General features: G+C 34.3%; 1 protein-coding gene across 1 annotated transcript in view; it reads left to right on the top strand.

The window, feature by feature from the left end:
* ADGB (androglobin) overlaps window positions 1-24,896 on the top strand; it is a gene marked incomplete at both ends in the record, with an annotated part of 105,675 nt that overhangs the window by 41,707 nt on the left and 39,072 nt on the right. The window contains 11 exons of the mRNA XM_082276744.1: window positions 560-734; window positions 1,479-1,569; window positions 4,255-4,399; window positions 12,758-12,803; window positions 14,384-14,552; window positions 16,435-16,498; window positions 18,151-18,253; window positions 19,286-19,418; window positions 20,895-21,009; window positions 22,473-22,640; window positions 24,623-24,761. Of these exons, the coding sequence (XP_082132870.1) occupies window positions 560-734; window positions 1,479-1,569; window positions 4,255-4,399; window positions 12,758-12,803; window positions 14,384-14,552; window positions 16,435-16,498; window positions 18,151-18,253; window positions 19,286-19,418; window positions 20,895-21,009; window positions 22,473-22,640; window positions 24,623-24,761 (1,348 nt within the window). The remainder of the gene's footprint in view (window positions 1-559; window positions 735-1,478; window positions 1,570-4,254; window positions 4,400-12,757; window positions 12,804-14,383; window positions 14,553-16,434; window positions 16,499-18,150; window positions 18,254-19,285; window positions 19,419-20,894; window positions 21,010-22,472; window positions 22,641-24,622; window positions 24,762-24,896) is intronic.

Raw genomic sequence — 24,896 nt, 5'->3', positions numbered from 1 at the left:
CTTAAGTCTGTTCTTAAGGGCTTTGGTATACAGGTCAACTAAAGTGTCTTTAATGTGTTTTATAAATTAGCCACCAAATAAAAAGCTTAGCTTTAATGATATGTTGGTCCAAAGCAGTATGTTACGGAGATTTTACAAGTTATCTAAAAGACCAACTCATATTAGAATTCTGCCACTTTATAAATTCAGCATGAAGTAAGGACTTTTTCCCTCAGAAAGTATTTTTAAATATGATTATTTGAAAGAAAATGTTGTGCCTATTGCTTTCTTACATATTCATTCTCTTCACTTGTATGTTATGATTATCTAAATAAGTTGAAAGAAGTGATGAATCTATTATGAAAAGTAAAATACATGTAAACACTTTTAAGTATACTTTTTGTGCTGAATATCAGATTCTAATCAGCATGTTTTTGGGTAGTCTTGTCAAGTGAACTATATTCATTTCATTTGTTACAGAAGCTGTTAGATGCCTTTGTGTGCATACTGTTCTTGTTTGTTAGACATATCATGAGAAAGAAGATCTGACCCAGTCAGATTATCCTTTTGTGTTCCGTAGGCTGATTCTTCAGAGAAGATGAGGCAATATGGGCTTTCCCATATACACAGCCATCCTGTCCTGATCACTCGAACTAGGTCTTGTCCTCTGGTAGCACCTCCAGAACCACCCCCACTTCCTTCTTGGAAGCTTATCCGTCCGAAAAAGAAAATTGTTGTGACATCTGAACCCCAAGGTTTGTCTACTAAAAACTCCAAAATGAATTTTTAATTACATTTTAATTATTTTAAACATTTTCAGGACCATACTTATTATCTGTTAGCTTAATTTCAGTTGAACTCACTTTTGTATTACTTCCTCTTAGCAATATTTCCTACATGCTTTGAGAAGTGTCTCAATTTATGTTGAAAAAAGCATGCTAGTGGAGAAAATGAAGAGGGAATGTTATCAAAGTAACACAGAAGCTCTCTGATGGAGAGCCATTAAAGCTTCTGAACACCTTTTAAAAATTTAAAGTATGTGGCTAGTCCTGCTGCATCAACTCATGGTTTTAGAGTAAATTTTTTTCTAGGATTTGTCTGTACTGCATAATGGAGTTAAATGGATGATATGAGATAGCTTGAGTATGTTGAAAGTGTTACAGGCAGGCTAGCAAAATATGCTGGGATAAGAAATAGAGGAAATTGGCAAAGGCAAAAAGTGCTGCCATAGTTGTTTTGAGCTACCCTGGATAACCTTGCATATAAGTTAGGCACAATTTAATACTTTGCAGGCTGAGGATCAGAGTGTAAAGCATTTATTTTTTCATGATATGTCACATAGAACCATCCCTCGTTTTTCTGTTCCATTCAAGTGCATGGGATGATACTTATGAAAATTATTTAGGGGTGATGAATCCCCATTGAAATTTATTTCTCAGAGTTAGTAGTATTAAATATTTTTATGAATGTATATACTTAACAAGTTGCTTTTTTCCCAGAGCCTGTGGTAGAGAAACTTGAAGAACATATTGAGATTGCTAGCCTATTTTTGAATTACAAATTGAGTGTTATCACAATACCAACAGACATGTGAGTATATAAGGTAGTTTCAGCATTAGCATTGTGAAAGTGCAATGGCTTATTTTTGCTTGTGTCACAGGCAAAAACTGCTCAGATCATGTCTGAAGCACATCAGGACAAAGCACTCTGTTGATGTGTTGATGTCACGTAATTAATCAGCTATCAGTGAACTGCATTTCGGATCAATATCGGCAATACGACAGCTAAATTACTATATTAGACACAAAAGGTTAATAAACACCTGAAAACTTCTGAACACCTTCCTGTAGCTAATCCCAAGAAGTTCTAATCTGGCACACAGAGGCATACGTATGCAATTACCCTCCCCCTCCTGTCATTGAGGTTTACAAACTCCTCCTGTTTTGGGACTGCAGCACATACTTCCTATTGGAGATGCAAGTCTCTAGGCTTAGCTGTTTCTGCCTACAATCTGCTCATATCTGCACTACTGAGAAAGCTTACCAGGGGGTGGACATGAACACACAGGTCCCCACTTGTCACACCCTGTACGAAGTATGGACAGTCCCCTAGGCAGGTACACACTTGTCAGGGCTTCTGGCATTGGAGAACAGGGAGTGCTGTCAGATGCTTTGCCAGATTCTCTGCCCAGTAGGCCCAAAGACATAGAATATTCAATAGATCACTTCTGCCAGAAATATGAATATTCTTTGATGTATTTCAAATTTTTCCTCAAACTACTGGTCTTTTTTCAATTCTTACACATAACAAGGAAAGAATTGACTAGCCAGTCAGTATTTTCACAGGCATCACATGTTTGATATGGAACACTTAATATTTTTGAATAAAAGAAGCTGTTCTCTGTTTATGATAGAACAAGCCTGAGAGTGCAGGTGAAGAAGCTCACGGTCAAAACACAGCTTTGTATAAATGCCTTGTGTTAAAGACTGTTTGGAAGTCCTATAAACCCTTGAAAACCAGAGTCTTTATAGAGGGGGTCTTAGAGAACTTTCAGAAATGGGTGTATACATGACTTCTAGTCAATGTGCCATGCTGAGTATAGTACTTGCTCCCTGACAAGAAAAGAAAGATTACCATAAAGTGTATCAGAGCCGTGGGTTTTTTTGCTATGACCCACTGCATAATACGTTCCTTTCAGGCTCCTGCTGATGATGTGAACATATGCATTATGATTCAGTAGACAAGTTCTAGAATTATTAATCTTGTCTCTTTTATTCTGACTGAGCTTCTGTCATGAAGCACTGAATGTATCTTATAGCCAGTGTACACCAAAAGGTTTATGTCATTTTGGAGGATACGTCTTTTCTTGAGACTGAGTCCAACAACAGGCTGTAAATTGTTGGAGATTTATGTATTTTCTTAGAGTGTATGCACCTTTTGTTAAGTACATCTCTAAGTAAACTGACTAAATTATATATGTGGAGGGTTGTGCATTTTGATCATCATAATTGCATGGACTGATAATAAACCAGTTAGGTATTTTTAATTTTTTTTTTTTAACAGCAGCATTTGTCCGTGGAAGAAGTGACCTTGGAATATTCTGGGAATGCAATTGTTTTGATGATACAGTTGCATTTTGATAGTTAAAAGTACTTAAATTACTGTTTGTTTTCAAACAGTAGGAGTAGAAATACATTATAATGTTCTAAGCAATTAACAGGCTATCCAAGGAATGAGAGATTAATAATGAAGATGTTGAAGTATTTGCATGTTAACAGATTTTATATTTTTTTTCATATTTAATAGATTGCTTCATGGTCAAATTACCCCATTTGGGAAAGGATAGTTTATTTAATGCACTAAGTTTCCATGACAATTAGCTCATTTAATCTTTGTGATTTAATTAACAGGTAGTAGCCAAAAATATATAGCAGGTATTAACATTTCATTAAAGTAATATAACTGTATAAATAAGATAAGGGACTGAGATACACAGTTGGGACTTAAAGCTTTTTATCTCTTCCTTCTATTCTAATAAAATATTTTGAAACACTCAAAGGCAAGATAATTGTGACTGTTACTGCAAAAGATCTTGATCTTTCATTATCTCAGTCCTTTAAAAGGGGGCTAGATAACACATGTCTAGATTTTAATTTGTTATTTATTGCTGTAATAACATAATTACACACTTATGTCTAATTGGCATGTATGCAAAATTGGTTTGATCCTCTTCTTCTAGTTCACTTAACAATCAGAGAGTTACTTGTATTTCTGTTAGTTTTTATTTCTACTTCCAGTGAAGTCAGCAACAGAGCTTTCTTTTACTAGAACCAGAATAGGCCTGCACAGGTTTCCTTGGTTATCCTGTATTTTAGCTGTCTGGTAGCTATGGAGACCCATTTGAGGGAAAAGACAAAAAGTATTCTGACACAAAACATTTTATATTTTGCTTTACCTTCATTCAACTAGTAATTTTTGCTTGTCTAGGGGCCATAGTAATTTATTCACTTCTGGCATTGTCGTCTAGTTTTCAGCTGGCTTGGGTTTTGCTTTTTTGAGGGTTGGTTAAGAAGTCTTTCTGTCATAGGTTTGTGTGTAGTGCCAAGTCAGTAATGACAAGAAATATAGGAAGATATGGATTCTGTGCTGCTCTAGGAATCTCTCAAAATAAAGGAGACACAAATTATTTTGACAATATTCTGTTAAGAATAGTTATGAAGACTGTAATTTGAAAGAAAATGTATGGATTAAAGTGTTTTTTCTTTTATTATTTAGCCACTTTCCACAGTCTACCCTCAAAAAAGGATTTCATTCTGTATCCAATCTCACTTCTGTTACTGAAACTGATGAAAATGAAAGTGACAGTAATGGGGACATGAATCAAAATAGGAGACATTCAAATGCAGAGGATTATTCTCAGGTAATAATATTTCTATGTTTTTTAACTTGACCCAGTTTTATATTACAAACGATAGTGAAAGACAAAATAGAAAATATTTAATACTGAAATAAATGTTTTCAAAGACATTTCAGAAAGCTTTTTTTTTTCCATTGCTATTTAAGTAACTTCCCTACCCTTTCCACTCTATAGTTACATTGATGTGTATTGGGTGGGAAATCTTTCTTAATACCTTTTCCTTTAACTTTCTTTTTTATGATTTTTCCTCAGATTCTAAAAGTTCTGTTGCTAACGCTGTCTTGGTTTTGCTCTTTAAAATGCTTTTGATGGCAGCATCTTAAGAAGATAGTCTGCAGTCTTTTAAATAAATCTTAGTTTATATTATGATTAGTTTATTTTGGCTACAGTGAAAGCATGTGACTAGAAAAATGTGAACTTTATTAACACATGCCTTAAAATGGCATCCTCATCTAGGACTGAATGGAAAGACTCCTGGTGAGATCTAGAAAGAGTTAAGGCTTCACTGCTCAGTGGGCCTGCTCTTAAATTTGAGAAGCTCTGCCTTCTAAAGGAATCCTTGGCCATGATTAAGACCCTCAGGCTTCCTGTGCAACTCAGTGAGAGAAGGACATTCCTCCAAACAGGTTCCCTAGATGCAGCACTGACTAAGAGTTGGCTCAAACCACCCAAGCCAATGCTAGTTACTGCGTAGAAGTCTCCACTGAAATTTTCTGATATAGATAAGATGAATCTTACCTAAGTTTAATAAAACATTACTAGGATGACTTTGGGAAGTTGTAATTACTGATTTTTGTAATTACTGATTTTTTTTTATTGTATCTGTTTTTAAATTGGAATGTGTATATGCTACCAAAGTCTGCTTTTAGATAAATTTTAAACAGAATGCTCCTTCTAATGTTTAAATCTTACTTGCTTAACAGAGAAAAAATGATACTTTCAAAGAGTTTCTGAGCAATAGATTTCATGAAAAAAATTCATACAGAGAAATAATTGGCAGCATAGAGAAATAGAGACTTAAATACTCACTTAAAAACAAACAAACAGAGCTCCACTGAAGTTATTTCATTTGCTCAATGCCTACAAAGAAACACAATGTGGCAGTGCCAGCATCTCTTCAATTTCATACTTACTGAAGCAAACACTACTCAGAAGACCATTTGATAGCATTTCTCTTTTGGCTTTAAGAAAATTGAGGGAAAAAGCAGTCTAGGCAACATACAAATGCTTTCAATGATGTTATGCTCAAAATCTGGATCTGATTCAATAATCCAGTTATATTTTGGGGAAGGTGATGTTTCAATTTGTAAATGTTTGCTACAGTTCCTCTTGCTCTATTTGTTTTCTCTCCTAAGTAAAGAGTGAGTACTTCTTCCATATACGCTAAATTCCATGTCATTACAATATAGAAAATAACTTACAAAATACATTCATCCATAGTGCTGTGTAAAGGTAAAACAGCAACCAAGTCCTTATCCATGCAGTCCAGCAGTAAAGATGACCTAATTGTTTTAAAATCTCTGTTGTCATTTTTTGAGAAAAACTGATTCATATACTTGGGGATAACATTTATTGTGTTTGGTTGATGAATAGTGACTGTCTGTAGGGCTAAAAAATTTACTTGAAGACAAATGACATACTATTAGGGATAGTTCATGACCTTCATGAACCAAAAAACCCAAATTTATTTTGGTTAATTTTGAAATGAATGGGAAGTAATTTTTAATGTAATTTTTGGAGTGCTGATTTCTATGTAATTTTTGGAGTGCCTCTGCAGAGTACACTCATACAATTTTTGTATTTCAGATCTATATCTATACTGTGTGTTTAGATAATGTACATGTGGATATCGCTAGTGGATTTAGTGATTTTAAAATAAGGCAATTCTGCAGTGAAGAAGAATACAATAGAATATATCTGTGATCTGTGATTCTGTGATATCTTTAGCTATTTGGTATTTTGTGTACATTTTATAAACAATAGCCTAATTAGTACTTCAATAGTACTTTACCTTTAAAAGTCTTTTTAATAATGGCATCATACTAAAATCATTACAAAAGCAACGGGGTGAAAAGGAGCTGTAAGTAGCATCTTATAGTATATAATAATTATTGCTTTCATTACTTCAGTCTCTAGTTGTACAAATACAGAATTGGTTAGTTGCAAGTTAATAGAAGTTTATGTGCTGGAAGCATCAAAGCAGTGTGAAACATCCCTTAGATTTTCTCCCCTAGTCCAAGAGTGTTTTAGAAGGCTGATTTATCACAGTAGGAGAGGCAGTCAGGAAAGGCAAGGGCAAGAATGAAAATACATGAAAGAGAGACTGATAAAACTGGAATGGTTGGAAGAAGACATGGATTGGACGTAGGCTGAGGGCAGTCTGATTCAGACATGAAATGTAAGAAGTTATGAGCAGCTAATTGACTTGTACATGATCTTTACTTTTGCCTCAATTTAAACCTCAGCTGAAAAATGCTATGTCTGTTAATAGCTGAAGTATGCAAGTAGAACTTTGTTTTTACAGATTGGAAAAGGAGATGGTTTTTAACTTGGAGAACAATCGTCTTTTTCACCTATTAAATCTTTTCATCAACAAAATTATGTGGATGCCTCTGTCAAATTCATAATGGGAGAGCTTTCTTTCTGTAGTTTTAACACTTGAAATAACAATATATACTTTTTAAAAACAAATCAGTTAGTGATTAAAAAAAACACTGAAAGAGAAGCTTTGGTATCCCCAATTCACTAGATTATTGCTAATTTTTAGAATTTTGTATTGTAATATAATGAATGTAAATAACTTTGTCTCCATTTTAAACTGTGTGATTGTTAGTCAAGAGACATCTGCTTTAAAACCTTTGATACAGATTTGGTAAATCTTTGGGATACAGCAGTTTTATGCTTTAAGCTGACTGAAATTCAGTCAGCTGCTGTGCCAGATGCTCGGCAAGTTTAAATTGGCATATTTCAATTCAGTCCAATACAAACTGCATGAAGTAACATTACTGAATATCTGATTCACTGTTCCTAAGGTCTGTTGTCACAGAAACGGAGACTAGTGATACATGAAAGACAAAATTCTGGGAGCTGGATGTACCTTCTTTGAAAAATACAAAGTTGAAAGACATGCCGTTATCCCTCGTGTCCCCAAAGTACTCATGCCAAAAAATAGAACTGCTTTATTATTGAATTTTTCAAACTTTTTTTTTTTTTTGCTCTGACTTTCCCATTCACTGATTTTACAGTCCTGAAAGCTTTTGGGATTTGCATTAGGAAAAAGTATTTTAAAATACCTAATTTTAGTAGTTAAAATGATCTTGAATCACTGGTTTTAAGAAAATTGATTTTGTTAATTTTTTGTTTAAAAACTCCATAACAGAGGGCCAAATTCTTTAATGGAGAAGCTCTCTTCTTTTCTTGTTCAGTAGGAAACTAAGTAATTTATAAGTGCAGGATACATTGAAATACATGTGAAAGTATTTTTGGCCAGGAAAAAAACCAAAACAGTCATCATATGTAAATTGCACGGTCTTGCAGTTTTATGCAACAGTAATTTTGTCAAATGCTTCTGACAAAAAGATTATCCTGGTGTAGTGTTTCCTTGTAGATCTGCCTTTCAAAAGTCTACTTGAATATGCTTCATTGTGATTAATTTCTTGATAGAAGTTATCTCCAATTCCATTGAGAATAAAGCTCTATGTGTTCTGTTTGAAGACATGCAAAGCAAGAAAATCTAATCCAAATATGTTTACCATCAGTATGTGCGATGGCTACTAGATATTTTAATATACTGACCTGATTGCTATATTTATACATCCTAAGCAGAACACTCATATTTCTCTTTGTGGCTTCTTCAGTGTCAAGCTCCCTGGCAATGCTGATTTCTAGAGTAAAAGTGTTAAAGTCTCCACTCTTTCCCAGTGACAAAAACACAAAAAACTTGTTCTTTAATGTTCATGATTCCTTCATTTTTCTTATTTCAGTCTGTCTATTTATATATTCAAACTCAATCTTACCTTCTGTTGTGCAACTGATACCAGTTTATTTAATTTGCATGCTGTGTTGTGTGCTCTTTTCATGTTCCCCATAAACATTACAGACTGTTCTGTCATAACAAGATTTTTCTTCTTTTCACTCTAATCCTTCTTGTGTTACATTTCCTAAGTGCAGTGAATTGGTATTGAGTCAACAGGAAGGCTAGGGTCTATTTTCTTTACAAATTTTATCATTTTGAAAATTGTTTCAACCTGCATAAGATGGAAATTCCCTGCTTATTATTTTCAGGGAAAAATTACACATCACATATGAGGCACATGAATTAGAAGAGGGACTTGAGAAGAGGCATTTAGACATTTGTGGTATAGAGACACTTTGATGGGCCCACAGTTATCTACTTGCACATACGAATTGGGCAGCTTCAACATTAGAGACTGAATGAAAGAGATGCCAAGTTAGTAATCCAGTATTTTTAAGCTATTTCTTTAAGCTATTTCTATACCCAGTTTGTGCAAAACTTTGCAGATGTTAGTTCATTTGTAACATTGCCTTTTTTTCAAAATCCACCTCTGTTACCTTCACTCACATCACAGCTAAAATGACAACTGATACTCCATTTAGTGAACATAGTGACTGAGGAATAAAAAAAGACTGTGTCCAAATGACTGTAGAGGCAAAACCCTTTGATGATACAACTCTCAGGTCAACATCAAACCTTGAAATTTAATACAGGGCTGGATCTTAAGAAATATTTTAGTCATCTCTGTCATTTTGAAGTATTTGAAATGGATTTTTAATCTTAAAAATAGAGTACCTGAAACTTTATTCCTTCACCTGCAGTTATATCCAGAGAGCTTATTTTTTGAAGAAGACTTGTGTTTTTCACAGAAAAAATGGGGTGTTAAGTTTTGTCATACATCATTTTTATGGTAGAAAAGGCTACTCTTTTTATAAGAATACAAGATAAATTTTAAAACGTATTATTTGGTAGATTTGAATAGAATAAAAATATAGCTATAGGAGCTTAAAAATATGAATGAATCCTTGAAAGTAACAAGATAGCTACAAATATGTGAATTGCCATTATTTTTACAAATATGCATTAGTGATTATGAAACATAATAGATGATAAATTAGATTTTTAAGTTAACTACAGAATTTTCCTCACAATTTTCATTAAGATTTTCCAGTAATTGAGGGAAGAACAATAAGTATTTCTCCCAGAATCTGTGTGCATAATTCCATGTTTCACAACTGGATCTAAGTCTTTTCTAATATTCTTCTGTATCAGATACTGTAGCAGGAAAGCTGACTTTTCAGGCAATGTGTGATCATTAAGGAGGAAAAATGCCTTTATTTTCTCTTTCTGTGCCAATGTCTTAGGCACAGTATATGAGGCAATAGTATAAAAGAATGGGAACTTTCTTGACACTCTGGTTGTCTTCGAATCAGTGAGGATTAGGTAAATGAACACATCCTGTACCATTAGAAAAGCAGTTTTTGACCATGTTGTGTTTGTGCTCCAAAAGCTGACTAAATGAGCCTATGGGAGTCTACACAGCTGTGGTTAGACTGGTTTCACAGCTCAGACTGGATGAAGTTACTAAGCATCCAGGTTTTCCAGGGCACGTTCTCCTTCTTTACTTGTAATTCTGTTGACTCAGTTTTTGAGGATTTTCTGTATCTCTCCAGGTTTTCCTGCTGCTGACTGTTAGTACTGACAAAGTAGCTCTATATTAAGCTACCTCATGTCCATACTGGAAGTATGGATCATGTGTACTGTCCATGAACAGTATATTGGGCAGAAATTGCTAGACTTGTAGTACAGATGTTGCAGTCTCCAAGGCTTATACAGTAAATCTCATACTTCTTATATTTTGGACATGCCCAGGATTTCTGAGAAGAAACCCAATAAATTGCACAGCTGACATGTATCTGTTTGGTAAATCCTGGGACTCCTACAGGAAATTTGGGAATATTGGAATCTTGAAAATTGTAGGCTCACATGCATGTGCATGTCACCATGACAGCTCTGTGCATGTGTTCTTCTGAAGCCCCCCTCCCCGAGGAGCCTTCCCCTGGATGGTTCTATCTTAGTTTACAGAATGTGTTCTGGAGAGGACCTTGGGGTCTGGGACACACTAATCCCTAACTAAGAAGCTTCTAAAATATTTAATCTCCTAGCTTGACAAACAAGTCCAAGAATGTAGGCAAAAAGCACTAAGAATACAGAAGTTGTAAAAAGGTATAAAAGGGATTTAAAAGAAAAGGCAAAAAATCATCATGGCATCAGTTTAAAGGGAAGAGATAGTCTGTATGATTTTTTCAGACTCATATATTGAGGCATGACTGTCAATGTGACATGACAAGTGATCACAGTTTTGCTGGTTTTGAAGAGTTGTGTGTACAGAATTCTGGAAACAGGAGCTGAAGTACGTGGGTATTTGCAAGATCCTATAGTGCGCCTTTTCAGCTCATTTGCTCTAGAAAAATAAGAAATTAATTGGAAAAAACCCTCTAAAATGCAATATATTTCAATTACTAAATTCTTAACCCAAGTGTTAATGATTTCAGCAGTCTTAATTTTTCCCTTAATTTCTCTTAATATCAGGTCTGTCCCCAGCTTTGACTCATGAACATTTTTTAAAAAAACCATAACAGATTTGGAATAGAATTTCAGATTTGTGCTGTGCAAAAATGGGACTTTGAAATTCCCTTAATAAACAATATTACAGTTAAATTATGTGTATTAAATTATTTGCTGCCTCCAGTTTTGGGATAGAGACAAGTAAATCAGTAGTTTACTTGCTCAGCTCTTTCCTTTGTTAATTCAGAAAACATCAAACACCTAAAATTTTGCCAGAGGTGAGATTCTTGAACCTGTTCTCCTGTCCTGAGTCCATAGAGATTCTGTAAAATGCTGCAGGAAGACTTTTACTGCAGCTAGAAATTAAAGCAGAAATCCATAAGGTTTTCCTCTAAGGAAGCATTCACAGGTGCCTTCACATAATGTATGCAGGGTAGTCTGTAATAGGAGGGTTGAGGCAGACCTGGATTTCCAGCACAATGACCTTGTGCAAGATTTAGGTACTGTTGTGACCTGCCATCGAGTCTAACTCAGACTCTCTAAATTATGTCAGTCTGCCCCTCAAAATATATTTCTTGATTGTACTGAAAAAGCATAAAAGTAGCTCCAGGTCAGCACTGCTCCCACAGCTCCTCTTTCAAATGCAGAACAGAAAATTACCGTGTGTGTCCAGCTGCTGGCCAGGTCAATCCTACCAGCTTCAGCATCAGCACCTTTGACACATGTAAAGATATATAAGGGTATATATGAGGAGTTTGGGTGGGGAGAAGGGTGACTAATCTAGGTAAAGGGAGACCTGGGATGAAAGGAAGCTTGCAAATTCGTTTGTAGTAGCCTTTTTAGGCTTTAATATTTATCTTTGCAAAGGCAAAGCTAGTCCAGCTAAGCCATTAATATTACTACATTCAAATAGGAAGTAAACTGGAAACTGCAATCTCTTTCTCCTGCTCAACCTCATTCAAGAAAAAAAAAGAGGTGGAAGTGACTCTTTTTCAGTGTATGTCATATTGCAGACTAGAGGACAGTCAGAAGGAAGGATGACTAGACACTCGTTTTTAAATCGAAGATTTTAACCTCAAAGACAAGGACCCTGTCTTTGTAAATTTGATGAGTGGACTTCCTGAAAGGCTGGCTAACGTCATTTGAACTTGAAGTGTAAGCAGCAGTATATTGCATTCATATTAGTTCAGCAATTCTAGCTTGGAGCTGGGGTTGACCAGGATAAACTTCTTTGCCAAAAGCATTAAAGAAGAGGCTACTTTTTATTTATACAGTGATTGAAAACAAAAGATGCTGTTGTAATCAAGAATGCTGTTGCTAATGACAGTTGTGTACAGTAAGAAATGATTGTTGGAAAAGGAGCCCTCCATATATTTTTCAAGAATGGTAACAGATAAAAATGGAATTGTTTGTAGGAGTATTAGTTCTTAGAATAAAACTTACTTTTTTGTTAAATAACAGGAGTATCAAAGAACATTGTTTTAATAGTGGAGTGGTAGGTATCTGAAACAGCTTTTATCTCAGACTCTAGATCACATATACTTCTCTAGAAAAACATCAATCTGTCTGTTGGTGATATGTATGTAGGTATTACAACGAAATTTGCTACTTTTAATTTTCATTTTAAAAACCCAGCCCAAACCTGTGCTGATAACTTCCCAGCTTGTTCCTCTGTCTCTGGAAGGACTGCCCCAAAATCAGGTATTTTCTCTAAGAAAATAATGCAAGATTATAATCACCATCATTACTTTTTCTTGTTTTGTTCTTTCACTGTATAGGAGACCATTGCCTTGTGCCATCAAAATGCAGAGTTATCCAGTAAAGGTAAGTGTGTGTGAAGTTTATAGTCAGATGTTTGCCGTTCCCATGTGGTTCGACATCAGTGTTAATGCTCATGTACATCTATCAGCAGTCTTACTTACATATGGAAAAGATTTCAAAGAACTGGTGATGTATAATTACATAGAGTAAAATCTTCAGTTTGGTATTCAGAAAAATTCAAACACTTCTCATAAGTTACTCTCCAGGAAAATACAGTGGATTATGTACACAGAGCTGTTTTTAAAGAACTGTGAATTATAGTCTTCTTTTCTTTTTTTCTGAAAAAATGGCAGAAAAATGAGCCAAAAACCAGCTTTCTTTTAATGAACGTTCCTTAGAAATGTGTTTTACATCACTATTTAAAGAGTATTCAAAATTTTTCCAAATGAATATCTCATTTTTTAAATTACTTTGAATGTTTGAAGGTTTTGGTCAGAAAAAGAAAAGGGTCTTAAAAATAAGAGCACTGTGGTTATTTTACTGGAAGCCTAACACCTAAGTTAACTGAAATTGAAGCAAAAGCCTAGGTTTTTTGGCTTTCAGGTAGTTATTCCATAGTTGAAGGAAAGGTAAAAGGCCTTTGGTGCCTTTCCCTATATTGCATTTCTTTCAGTTCTTGAAAAATAGTTGCAAACTAATTTAGAGCCACACTTTAGCCACACATCAGCTCTGTGTGTCTTGGTGATAGTGAAATATTACAAAGCACATTTAAATATAAATTATGTATGTTTCTAATAGGTTTCTCATTTGTTATACCTTATATTTGAATATTACCTCATCTTTTTCCTCAGCAAGCATTCTAAATTAATATTCTAAATTAATAGCTGTTCAGTTCTTCTATTCTCAGGTGTTGAGCTATTCTCAAAACTTTTTTCTGGGCCAAGTCAAACATTTTCAGTAACTATTTATATGAATCTCACAGAATAAATGCAGAGAAAGTTACATTACAACATAAAAAGTTACCAAGAGATTGCAAAATCTGTCTACATATGTCTGTGTCTATATTTTGGCATGAATCTGACCTTAGTTCTGATTTTCATTCAAGAAAATTCATGTAATCTAGTTCAAATCTGTTTCTGTTTAGAAGTAGACTGATTTGTGTGAGTAGCATCATAGCCGGTACTGAGTACTAGCGCCAAGGCTGGGTCTCGTGTCCTCCACATTTCTGTGTATTGTTTTCTGTTGGCTGGAATATTCTGCCTCATTAGCTTTTCACTGAATAGGCTCTTTGGACAAGGGGATGTATTTTTCTTTATATAGATGAATTTAGGTTTGCAGAATTCATATATATGTGTACCTAACAAACTGATATTGAAGATTCTAGGGCACAGATCAATATGTGGTAGTTTATTGAGGCAGACTACATAAGCAGGTGCAGGTGCAAGCACTAAATTTCATACAGAGTTGTTTCAGTCACCATTTAAGCTCTTTAGATTAGTGGGATAGCTTTTAGTTTTAAACTGTATGTGTAATAACTGATGTATGGATAGTTTCCTTGTAATTTTAGCATAATTTTTAAGAATGATACTTTTAACTTGCATATTGTCCCTGTACTGGCTCTGTGTGTCTTTTTATCTTTGCAGAAGAGTTACCTGAGAATATCAGTTTAGATGCAAAACGAATGTCAGAAACAGCTGATACTGATATGAAGAGCTACACAGGGACTAAATCAAAGGATGAAACAGAGTCAGAAAAGACTTCAGTTTCCAGGGAAACCTGGATGAGCTTTGAAGACTTCTGCGTGTGTTTCCAGTAAGGAATAGAGAGTTTGGGTTTTATTCCATATAATATACAGTATAACAATGGTAAATTCAAAACATGACTATATAAAAATTGTATCTTCTTAAGAGTATAACTGTCCTGCCTTTCAGGGTGGCTTCAAGGCTACTCTTCAGACCAGACTTACTGTCCCTGTTGACAGTGTGTCTGTAGCTGCAGCCCTGCTCTTTGCCATGGGTGTGTCCTCCAGAACAGAGTGGAGAACGCCACCACCAGCTCCATAGAGCAGCTGTCAGACTGCAGCTGGGATGGAAGATTGTAGGTCATGGAGTGTTGTGGCCATTAGGTCCTTTTAGAACTCATGGGGCACTGGGCAGACACAGTCTGCATCAGAACAACATGATTCTAAAGCGAAAAAAAGTTGTTGCCATCAGCATAGTTTTGCTTGATCAGCTAGGTGTTTTGTCTCACTCCCTTTTCAATATAATTTCAAGGCATTTGTGCTCTGAAAACATAAAAACAGCTAGTGTACTTGTAGCATCATACCTTTAGCTTCTGTCTTTCAGATTTAAGGAGCCTGGTACAATGCATATCCTTTAGAACATCTAAAAATGCTGAGGGAAGTAATTTTATCAGAGAAACTTCACTCAGTTCTTTTTTTGTTTGAATGTGTAACTGAGATTTCTTTTGGAAGCTTCTGTTTTCATAAATGAGTGTTTTCTTGAGCAGATATTAAACTCTGCTTACTCTCTAAAGGCGAATGTGTAATTTTTATACCAGCCAGCAGTACAGGAACTTTAGGAATAAAAAGTCATAGATCACTTTAGGCCTTGTTAAGATTTGCCTGCTATTTTTAGGTAGTCCCAGGTCCAGGAAGATATGGCATTCAGGAAAATAAGCGTCACAAGCAATATAATTTCCTTTAAAAGTCTTTCTCACAGTGTCATACAGAGAGAATGTGAAATATGAACTTTCTAACTTGTTAGCCAAAGGTTAAAGTACTGTTGACCTTTTGTAGACCAATATTAATATTAATTAAGGTATAAAGTATTTGTCATTTTCTTATCTCTAAATGAGTGAGAGTTTATTTTCACAGTCAACTGATAAAGCAGCTGTTAACAGAGCATCTTCATTGACCTTTGAAGAATTTATCCCTCAGAAGAAATTAGGCACCTAAGACTTTCAGTTTACTTGTCTTTCAGTTGAAAGCTTTTCCTTCTCTGACATACCTACATCTCAGACATAGTGAAAATAAGATTAATGTTCATAGTTCATATCAACTTTGAGAAGTGAGGAATATTTTAGTCATTGTAGGAATTGGTATGTCATCAGTAGATCAGGATCCCTGTGGAGTTTTCGAGTAATCAAAACATTGGCTCACATCTGATTCCATCCTCAATTAAAGCTGAAGCCAATTACGTCTCCCTTGGTGCCATCAAAATCAGAAAAAATTGTTGCCTGGAACTATGTAGCTCTCTGAAGGTCTGCAACAGCACAGAACTGAAAAAACCATTAATAAAATAGATAAAACAATCCTTCCTTACAGTTATACTTTATATAACACGTTATTACAGTAATTTTCAGGTGGGCATGGGAGTTTTAGAGTAATATTAGCATGTTACCATTTATAGATTAAAAATAAACAAATTAGTGGCCTGACCTCCAATGGAAAAGTGTAGAAATGCAGCAAATATACTAATTAATTTCAGCTGCTTTCTCTGGAGATTAATTTTATTCACCTTTTTTATAACTAAAAATGTTGAACTGTCTCTGAAAAATAGCTGGGAGTCTGACTTATGAAAGTAAAATTAATATCTTGTGCAATGAAATAGACATTAACTAAACAATGCAATTTATACTGATTATTTTCTTACAATCATATATATCTTATATTTCAATTTTATTTTCTTCTTAGGAACCTGTATGTTTTCCACAAGCCACATACATATGCTTATAATTATCAGAAGACATGTTTTATGGTAAATGACTGTATTGTGCTTTTTTTTTTTCCTAAGTCTTACATAATTAGGTAACACATATATCCTAAAGGATATTGGTGGATCATATAGAACTGCTATTACTGAAAAATAATAATGCATTAGGATTACTGTAGTCAATACAAATGTGTGTTTGCAAGCAAATATTCTGCATTATATCTATCTATCTATCTATCTATCTATCTATCTATCTATCTATCTTTAAGGCAAGGAAAAAATGCTGAGGAATGCCACTGCACAATAACAGAAAAATGGCTTATGTAAAGAAAATTGATAGTGAATCAGATCTCTGCCCACTCTTTATTTTGATTTAAAACTACCTTTTAACAATTTGATGTCTGAATTGAGTTTAATGATGATTCATCTACAGAATCTGCCCTTCAATTCTCCTTCATCTTTACCTGTCACCTAAAACCCAAATTGTGAGTCTGTTTAGCATAACCCTCCATTTTCTCTTTAAACGCTAAGTCATTTTGCTGTTTACAGCATCTTGGTGCAGGGATTTAGAAATACTCCTTAGTTACATGAAAATAATGGAATTTCTTTAAACCTGTCATGCATATTATCAGAACGTTATTCAACGTGCTTGAATATCCTGTTCCAGCTCTTATATTATAGTGTATCTGAAGTGTAATTGTAGAGCACCGAAATGTAAACTCCAGGCATGAACTTCATGTAAAATCCTGTACTGAGAAGGTTAACAACATGGATTATGCTTCATAATTGTAGTACACTTGCAATTTCCCACCTCTCTGTAATCACATCACAAGAAATTTTCCTAATGACTGCGTGATATACTTTCCTAAGCCATAATCAGCATTAAGACTATGTGAGGCTGTGTGCTCTCGAGCCAAACAAAACCTAACCCTTTGCTGTAAAATCGTTCTAATTTCTTACATTGAAAGAGATGAGATGTTTACAGTATGGGGTAAATTCTGTATTATTCTTATAAAAGAGCTTTTTAATATTATGGTAAGAAGATAAAAATACCAAAAAAATGGCTTTATATGACTCTGGAATATCCAGGAAGACATGTACTGTAACAGTTCTGAAGAAAGAAGCTCATTCACCATTAGATTTTGAAGAATTTCTAGGAACAGTAGAATCATTCTATGGTTTCTAATATTGGCATAGGAATTATGTATTAAAGTTGAGAGTCAAAGATGTTGTCCCCATAGAGTTTTGTAGGAGAAGAACCCCTTTATGAGGGAGGATCACTCATATCTACCAATTAAAAAGTACTTATTTCTTTCAAGCTTGCTTTAATTAATTTGAATCAGAAAGCTGCAGCATGAAACAAAATTTTTGGTCTTCTGTTGTTTGTTGTTTGGCAAGTACAACTACTACACTGAGGTACATATGATGACTATAATATAAAAGTAGATATATTCTCATGCCAAAAAGCATTCTGTTTCCTTTTAGCTTTTAACTGAACATTATTATACATGCAGCATGAGGCCCTGGGCTTAAATGACATGTCTGAAATTTGGAAGAAGTAGTGACAATTAATTGCTTACTTCCCAGATCATAACTAAGGTCACCATATCAGAAGTCTTAGTCCTATTTTGTATAAAGCCAGTCAGATAACATTCAATGGAAATGAAGGATGAACAAATGTCCATTTTTCTATACAGTCTACTGATGACGAAGTCTTCTATTATTTACTTGTGGACAGTCTGATGCCCATTGAAATCCTGGTTAGCTTTTCTGCATTAGTACACTGGTATGTTACTGAAGGTAAGGCCAACACAAAAAATGTTAATGTGTTTTCCCATTCTTGAATATGTTTGTGCTGTTGTGTTTGTCTGTTATGGACTTGGGCACAATTTGAGAGTTTAGCAAGAGTTTGAAATAGTCAAATTGATTTTAAGAAATACACTGATATTCAAGCAATACTTCATCATTATTTCATATTGATGATGAACATTTTCATGAAAGGATCTCTCCCTTTACTGTTTATTATGATTTGCTGGAAGCTTTTCATTTGTATATTCCTGGAATGGATTTCCTTGTGTTTTTTGGAGTTTCTTTTCTACAGATTCCATTCTTGCAAGCTAACTTATGCCTTAGCTGATCATAATGCAGCAAAAACAGCAATATAACCAAAGTATATTTCTGAAATTATTTTTAAACTGGTTCACAATAAGCTCTCCAGTACATTTAAAGTTGGCTTTTTCAAGATCTAGCAACTTGAATGATTTAAATAGAAATCTCTTGTATTTAATGAAAAACATAGAATGGAATTCAAGAAAGCTAAGACTTTATGGTAATTGGCTTAGATTAATCAGATATTTAAACACTGGACATGGATGTAATTTTAGTGCATCTGGAGTAGAGTAGAGAGAACCAAAAGAAAGTTTAAAAAACCAAACTGACCATTCTATGTAGATAGTTAAACTATAAGCTATAAATATAAATAAACATAAATAAATATGAGTTTTTTATGGCTGTTTGCTTCCTTTGCATGTGGACAGAAAGGGTTTCTATGGGGTTTTACAGCAGCCTTAAGTGCCTTGGAAGATGTCTGATGTATACATCTTAGTAACACATTCTTTTAACCATTATTTTCTAGCAAATGGTACAAATAAGCCATGTTTTGTACCACCAGTGCATTTTAAATGACTGGATTTTTCTGTGTTAGTGAAGGCCACAGGAAGACTTTAGTGTCAAATAGCTACAGATTCTGCATAGGTGTGTCTGAATGTTATTGTTATTCACCCTCCCCATATTGTGTGGGTTGTATTTTCTTGGGTTTTTTTCTTAATCTAGGTACTAAACAAGAATGTTCAATGGGTGTGCTGAGGGTTGAACGTTTCTCTTGGAAATCTGTGACTCCTGGGGAACTTGTGTTAAAGATGCGTACATCTGCAACCAAAGCTACTGTGATAAATCTTCCAATTGGGTATGTATGAGGCTTCATTTCTGTCCTGACTCTCTAGCTAAGGCTTGAAATGATTGCTTACTTTACACAGTAACACAGTAAAAGTTTATTTCCTAAAACAAAAGTTTTTGGAGTATCAGACTAGTTGATAGGTAGGATTTGGTAAAACTGCCAAGTTGAATTTGCCAAAACTTTTATAAAGATTTTGAGTTCTTTACTCGTACTTAAGAGGATTTAACTAGAAAAATCACAGATTTGCTAAAAAAAAAAAAAAAAATTAAATTCTTACAAATTCCTACTTAGAAGTGTTTCTAACTAGAATGATTCGAAATATTCCCTGGAGTAGCAAGAAAGATGTAAGAATTAGCATGTTAGTGGAACTGTAAAAGCATGATGATACCCTAGGAGGTTTCAATGCTTTTTCTGAAACAGGATTTATGAAACATGACAGGATAAATTCTAACATTATCCATGAAGTCTTGCATATCTTACTTCCCATTCACATACTGCTCAATATGATTTTTTTCTCTTTGCATGTAAAACTAAATATACAGTGTGGGGCATTGGCTGACAGAAATAGGTAAAAAGCAAGAGCGCTTGATATGTTATTTTCTGAAAATCCTTCCAGGGAAACCAGGAAAACAAAATCTTCATGTCTTGTCATAAGCATAACGTTCCTGACTAATTTACTGAGGCCTTCTACTTTTCCAAATAGAGAAAAGCACCAGTTTCGTCTCAAAGAGATGAAACAAAATGTATTTTTAAAAGATTAGGTAAGATGTCAAATAAATAGGCATAGAAAGAAAATACCACAACACTAGCATGCTGAAATTAAAGCAAAGATCTTTAATAGTGCTCTTTACTTGTTTTGATTCAGACTAAAACTGGAATAGTTATATTTATAGACTGCATTCACATCTAGTTCTGCATTCACATCTAGTTCTGCATTCACATGTATTTTCTTAGTGTGGTTTCTAAAAGTTGTCTCTCTGTACTGTAGGGAGACCAAAAATGTGTATCTTTTTGCACCTGTAAATTTCAAAGCTAAGATATACCATCATCTCAAATTTATAAGCTTCCCACCTTTGATTCTCTCTACTCCAGTCAGAGACAGGAGGCTTTCAGTCAGATTTAATTTACAAAAGGTATGGGAGACAAATGGGCTTATTGACCACTTCCCCATTTTATTCCAAAAGAGAAGTCTCTTGGTAAGCATGGAAGGCATTCTCTTCCCACTGTCTTTTAGTGGCTAAGGGGCATTTAAATTTCAGTTGAAAGAAGATGGAATTAAAAAATGCCAGTGTGTGTGTGGGGCATTAACTCTCCTTTCTTACTCTCTCTGCTGGATCTCTGGTTAACACTTTGAAGCTGTGGCCTGGATAAGCTTCTCCAGCTAAATGCAATTCTGACAATGATACTACCAAATGTATGGAAAGAAAACTTAAGAATTGCTGGAATAAAAAAAAAAAGTTGGTTGGTTTGTTTTCTTGCTTATAGGAGACACATACTGCTCTTCACAGTAAATTGTCCCATAGGGCACCACATTCATCTGTGTACCATGGTGCCATGTGTCTTTGGAGAAGAGGATACTGTGATGCCAGCTCTTCAGAAGGTATGCATAATGACTAAGCAAACATTGTTATAACAGTTTTTTAAAATATTAATTAAAGTGAAGTAGTATCCGATTTCCATTTAGAGTTATTATACTCAATGGTATAGTATTAATTTTAGTATGAAATTGATAAGGGCATTAAAGATACATGTTTTACAGCACAACAGGTCCTGGGTGCATATTGCAAAAGTTATCTTACATAAATACATAAGTTAGCACTGGGTAGTATTGTGGTTTACATAGAAGAGCAGCATAAAATATCAAAAATACTCTTGTTGAAATACATAAGTCAGAGTAGCACATAACTCACTTTCTGAAGCATGTCATAAAATACATGTATAAATATTAATTAATATTAAAAAATACCTGCCTATTAAATAAATTCTCACATCAGTAAAGTATGTTTTGTCCCACGAGATCGAATATTACTCACCAGGTCCCAGAGCAGCTTTTATATCTAAAATGAGCAATTTAATCAAACAACTTTTCATAGCTGAGATAAGAGGCCCAGAGGAGAAATTACTACAGCTTTTGTTCTTCATTGTCCATAATCCAGAGAGATACCACTCTCATCCATATTTTCAAGGTTTCGTTAGCAAGCAGTAGGCTCAAATATTTGTTGAGGTCCCTGAGGGGAGGAAATATGGTTTCTAGAGAATATTCGTGCAAAAATGTTTTAAAAGGTGAGTGTAACAGCAAATTTACATAGCAGTGTAGATTCTAGGTCCTAATAACAGAGCACTAGAACAGCTTGTGCAAATTTATCACAATTTATTGTAGTAAAGAAGTTTAAATATAAGAAATTGGGGCATTAAAAATATCTTGTGACTGTACTATCTGCTTGCCTTCAATTTTTGGATGAAAAGCTATTTATCATCAAGAAAATAAAGCAGAATTTTATCCTTGGGTCTTCTTCGCACTTCTTTTTGAAGACAGAAATTTCTCTGTAGACTTTCCTTTTCAGGAAAGTGTCCATATTCTTGCGCAGAAATCCTGATGAAGATTAATGATGCTTTAGGCAGCATGTACTTGATCATTGTTTTCAGCAGGATACAAATACTAATTTGTCCTTTTATAACAGAAGATGCTGAGCCCTACAGCTGACAGTCTTATTATCACTGCAGTACAAAGTCTCTATACGGATCTTACTTTTGATTAAATTTCCTAGGACTAATAATATGGGAATAAATTTCCTAGGACTAATAATATGGGAATAAATAATGAATAGATATGTCTTATGGTGCCTGTTATTTATTTCACTAGCTAAAATCAGTGAGAATTTTATATGTTTTTGAATATCAGAGATGTAATTGATTTTACAGTTTATAATAACAACTGCATGAATTCAGGAAATTTTTTTACTTCATCACAGAAAGAAGGCTTGTATTCTGTCATAGTCCAGAAAGAAAACAAAATCTTAAAGCAATCTTTCTAACGATGGTTGGTTTATTCTCTCCCCCCAGGAGAGCTCTCGATTTATGGAACAGGCTACAGCTATCCTGAAAGCTGTTGGAAATGTGATAAATAATTTCAGCAGTAAGGATGAACTTCCTAAAGCCTTGAAGGAATTGGAAGTAGCTCATTGTCCTCCTGGCCTCCATGGTACTAAAATGGCTGAAGAAAATGTCAAGGTGAACGAACAATTTCAATGAATGCCTATCTAAAAGCTACAGAAGCTGGACAACTGCTTAACATTCTCATTACTCTGTTCAAAACAATGCCTGTGCATTTAATAAGGACCACCTGCATGCTCTGAATGTGGCCTTCGTTATAAAGTGTAAGCCCAAATGGCATAACTTGCAACTGTATGATAATTACCTTCTTTTAATAAGAAAAATTTCAATGTGCACAGAGTAGCACATTCTAAATTGAGTCTATTCTTGTCAATCTAGTTTAGCATACTTTGGAGAAGAAAGCATGAGCTGGTTTTATATTACAACTTCCTTTTGAATTTAAAACATACTACCTGAAATGCAGAAAAGTCTAATGGCTCCTTTCTGTGCCTAATGTTGATGGAACAGGAAAACATTATTACAGCTTATATTTATGAAGGCAGTAATGAGTTCTTTCATTCACAGTATTTTTAGTTGGTTTTCTTTGTTTCTTGAAACTGCAGCATTCTTACTTAACTTTTCTGCTCTGTATGTATGATAAATTAAAGGTACATGATGAAAACATTACACTTTTCTGTAGATCTCTATGCTATAGCTTTCCAATATTGTAAAAAGATGGGAACAAAAAATTTTTTATAGAAACACTAATTTTTTATGTGTATGCAAATGTTGATAATATTGCTATAATTTGATTTTTCTACAGTCAGTATCTTATATATTCCAGATTCATTTATTTTCATCAAAGTACTAGAAAGCTCACCCAGTTTAGGCTGTATAGTTTAGAAGACTGAATAGAAGGGTTTAATATTTTTATAATCACTGCTATTAAAAATTAGAACACCTAAGCTAGCAGTTTTATAGATGGGCTTGACACCAGGCTCAAATTCAGCAAAATAAAAAAATGAAAAGAGAATGATTACAGGTGCATCACTCATAAAAGAGGTAATTTTCATGCCAAGTCCACCAGGGAAAAAAAAATTGGTTTGAACTCAGGAATGGAATATACAAATTTTAAATGCATATGCTCATATGAAATATGTGCAAAACTTAGAGACCTTAAGAAAAATTCAGGAGTCATAAACACAGATATCTCTTCATCTCTACCCTTCTAAGAAAACCAGTGTTTAGCTGAAAAAGAATAAAAAGACAGAAATTGGATAAATGAAAGGCACTGAGCTGACAGTGATTTAAGAATGAAAATATGGAAATTATCTGTCTTTAATACAAACAGAGAAAATATATTCTGAGTGCAAGAAAGAATCTACTATATTCTTTCTTCCCTAGTCTTACAAATTTAAAAATAAAGGATGTGTTTATTAGTATTAAAATACACAAATTGTTTCCAGAAAGCAGAAAAGTATGAAACTAAGGACAATGAAAGAGAAAAATCATGTCTTTTCCAGTAAATTGTTACTATGTTCTTCAAGTCAGATTATGAAACAAATTCTGAAAAACACTCTAAAATTCCCATCTACTAGGAGTGGGGGAGGAAGAGACTGGATTTCTGATCTTTAAAGAGCATCAATATGTCAAAGAAAAGAAATAGTGCCAAATCTTCCCATGATGTGGCACCTCCTAATCTAGAAAGCATTCCCATTCGGTTATCAGTCTCTGTTCTCCAACCTTGGGTTTAGAAGTCCCATTGTCATGATAGCAATTATAATATGTTCTTCTGTCTTCTGGTATGAGGCCATCAACCCCCTATGCATAAACTAGTCGGATGGTTTTGGGTGATAAACACACTGTAGAATAAGTAATATTTTCTTATTTTTATAAGCCAGACATGAAACAGGTTTTCTCTTGACTGTTGTCTTGAAGCATTGTAGTCCTGCAGTTGGGATTAATTTTCAGATACAGTATTTGTTAGAGGAAGTTAAAGACTTCATTTATACATCATAAGAGAAGAGGGGAAGAGTTTTTGAAACAATAATGAGAAGCAATATAAATCAGTCTTTAGAAATGAATCATTCTTTTAATGCTTTTCCTCTTTCTGATTTTAGGTTTTCAATAATGCATTTTGGTATTTGATCAAATCTGTATTAGACAAGAAGGATCTTTGCAGATATAAATTTGCCTTCAGATCCTTCACTTTGGATTTTAAAGACACTGTTATTTCTGGGGATGACACTGTGTTTTCAGGTAACGCATTGATATTGCTAATCACTTCAAACATATCTGCCCACCCTTATTTTCAGGGAAGTCAGCTCTTCTCTGTTCTTGTTTGTTCTTGCTTAAGTAGGCACAGTTAATTTTTAAGCCTAGGACTTTTACTGC

The sequence above is a fragment of the Coloeus monedula genome, assembly GCF_965178545.1.
Source record: "Coloeus monedula genome assembly, chromosome: 2".
Taxonomy (NCBI): domain Eukaryota; kingdom Metazoa; phylum Chordata; class Aves; order Passeriformes; family Corvidae; genus Coloeus; species Coloeus monedula.
The sequence above is the reverse complement of the archived record's forward strand: the minus strand, read 5'-3'. Positions and strand labels throughout refer to the sequence as shown.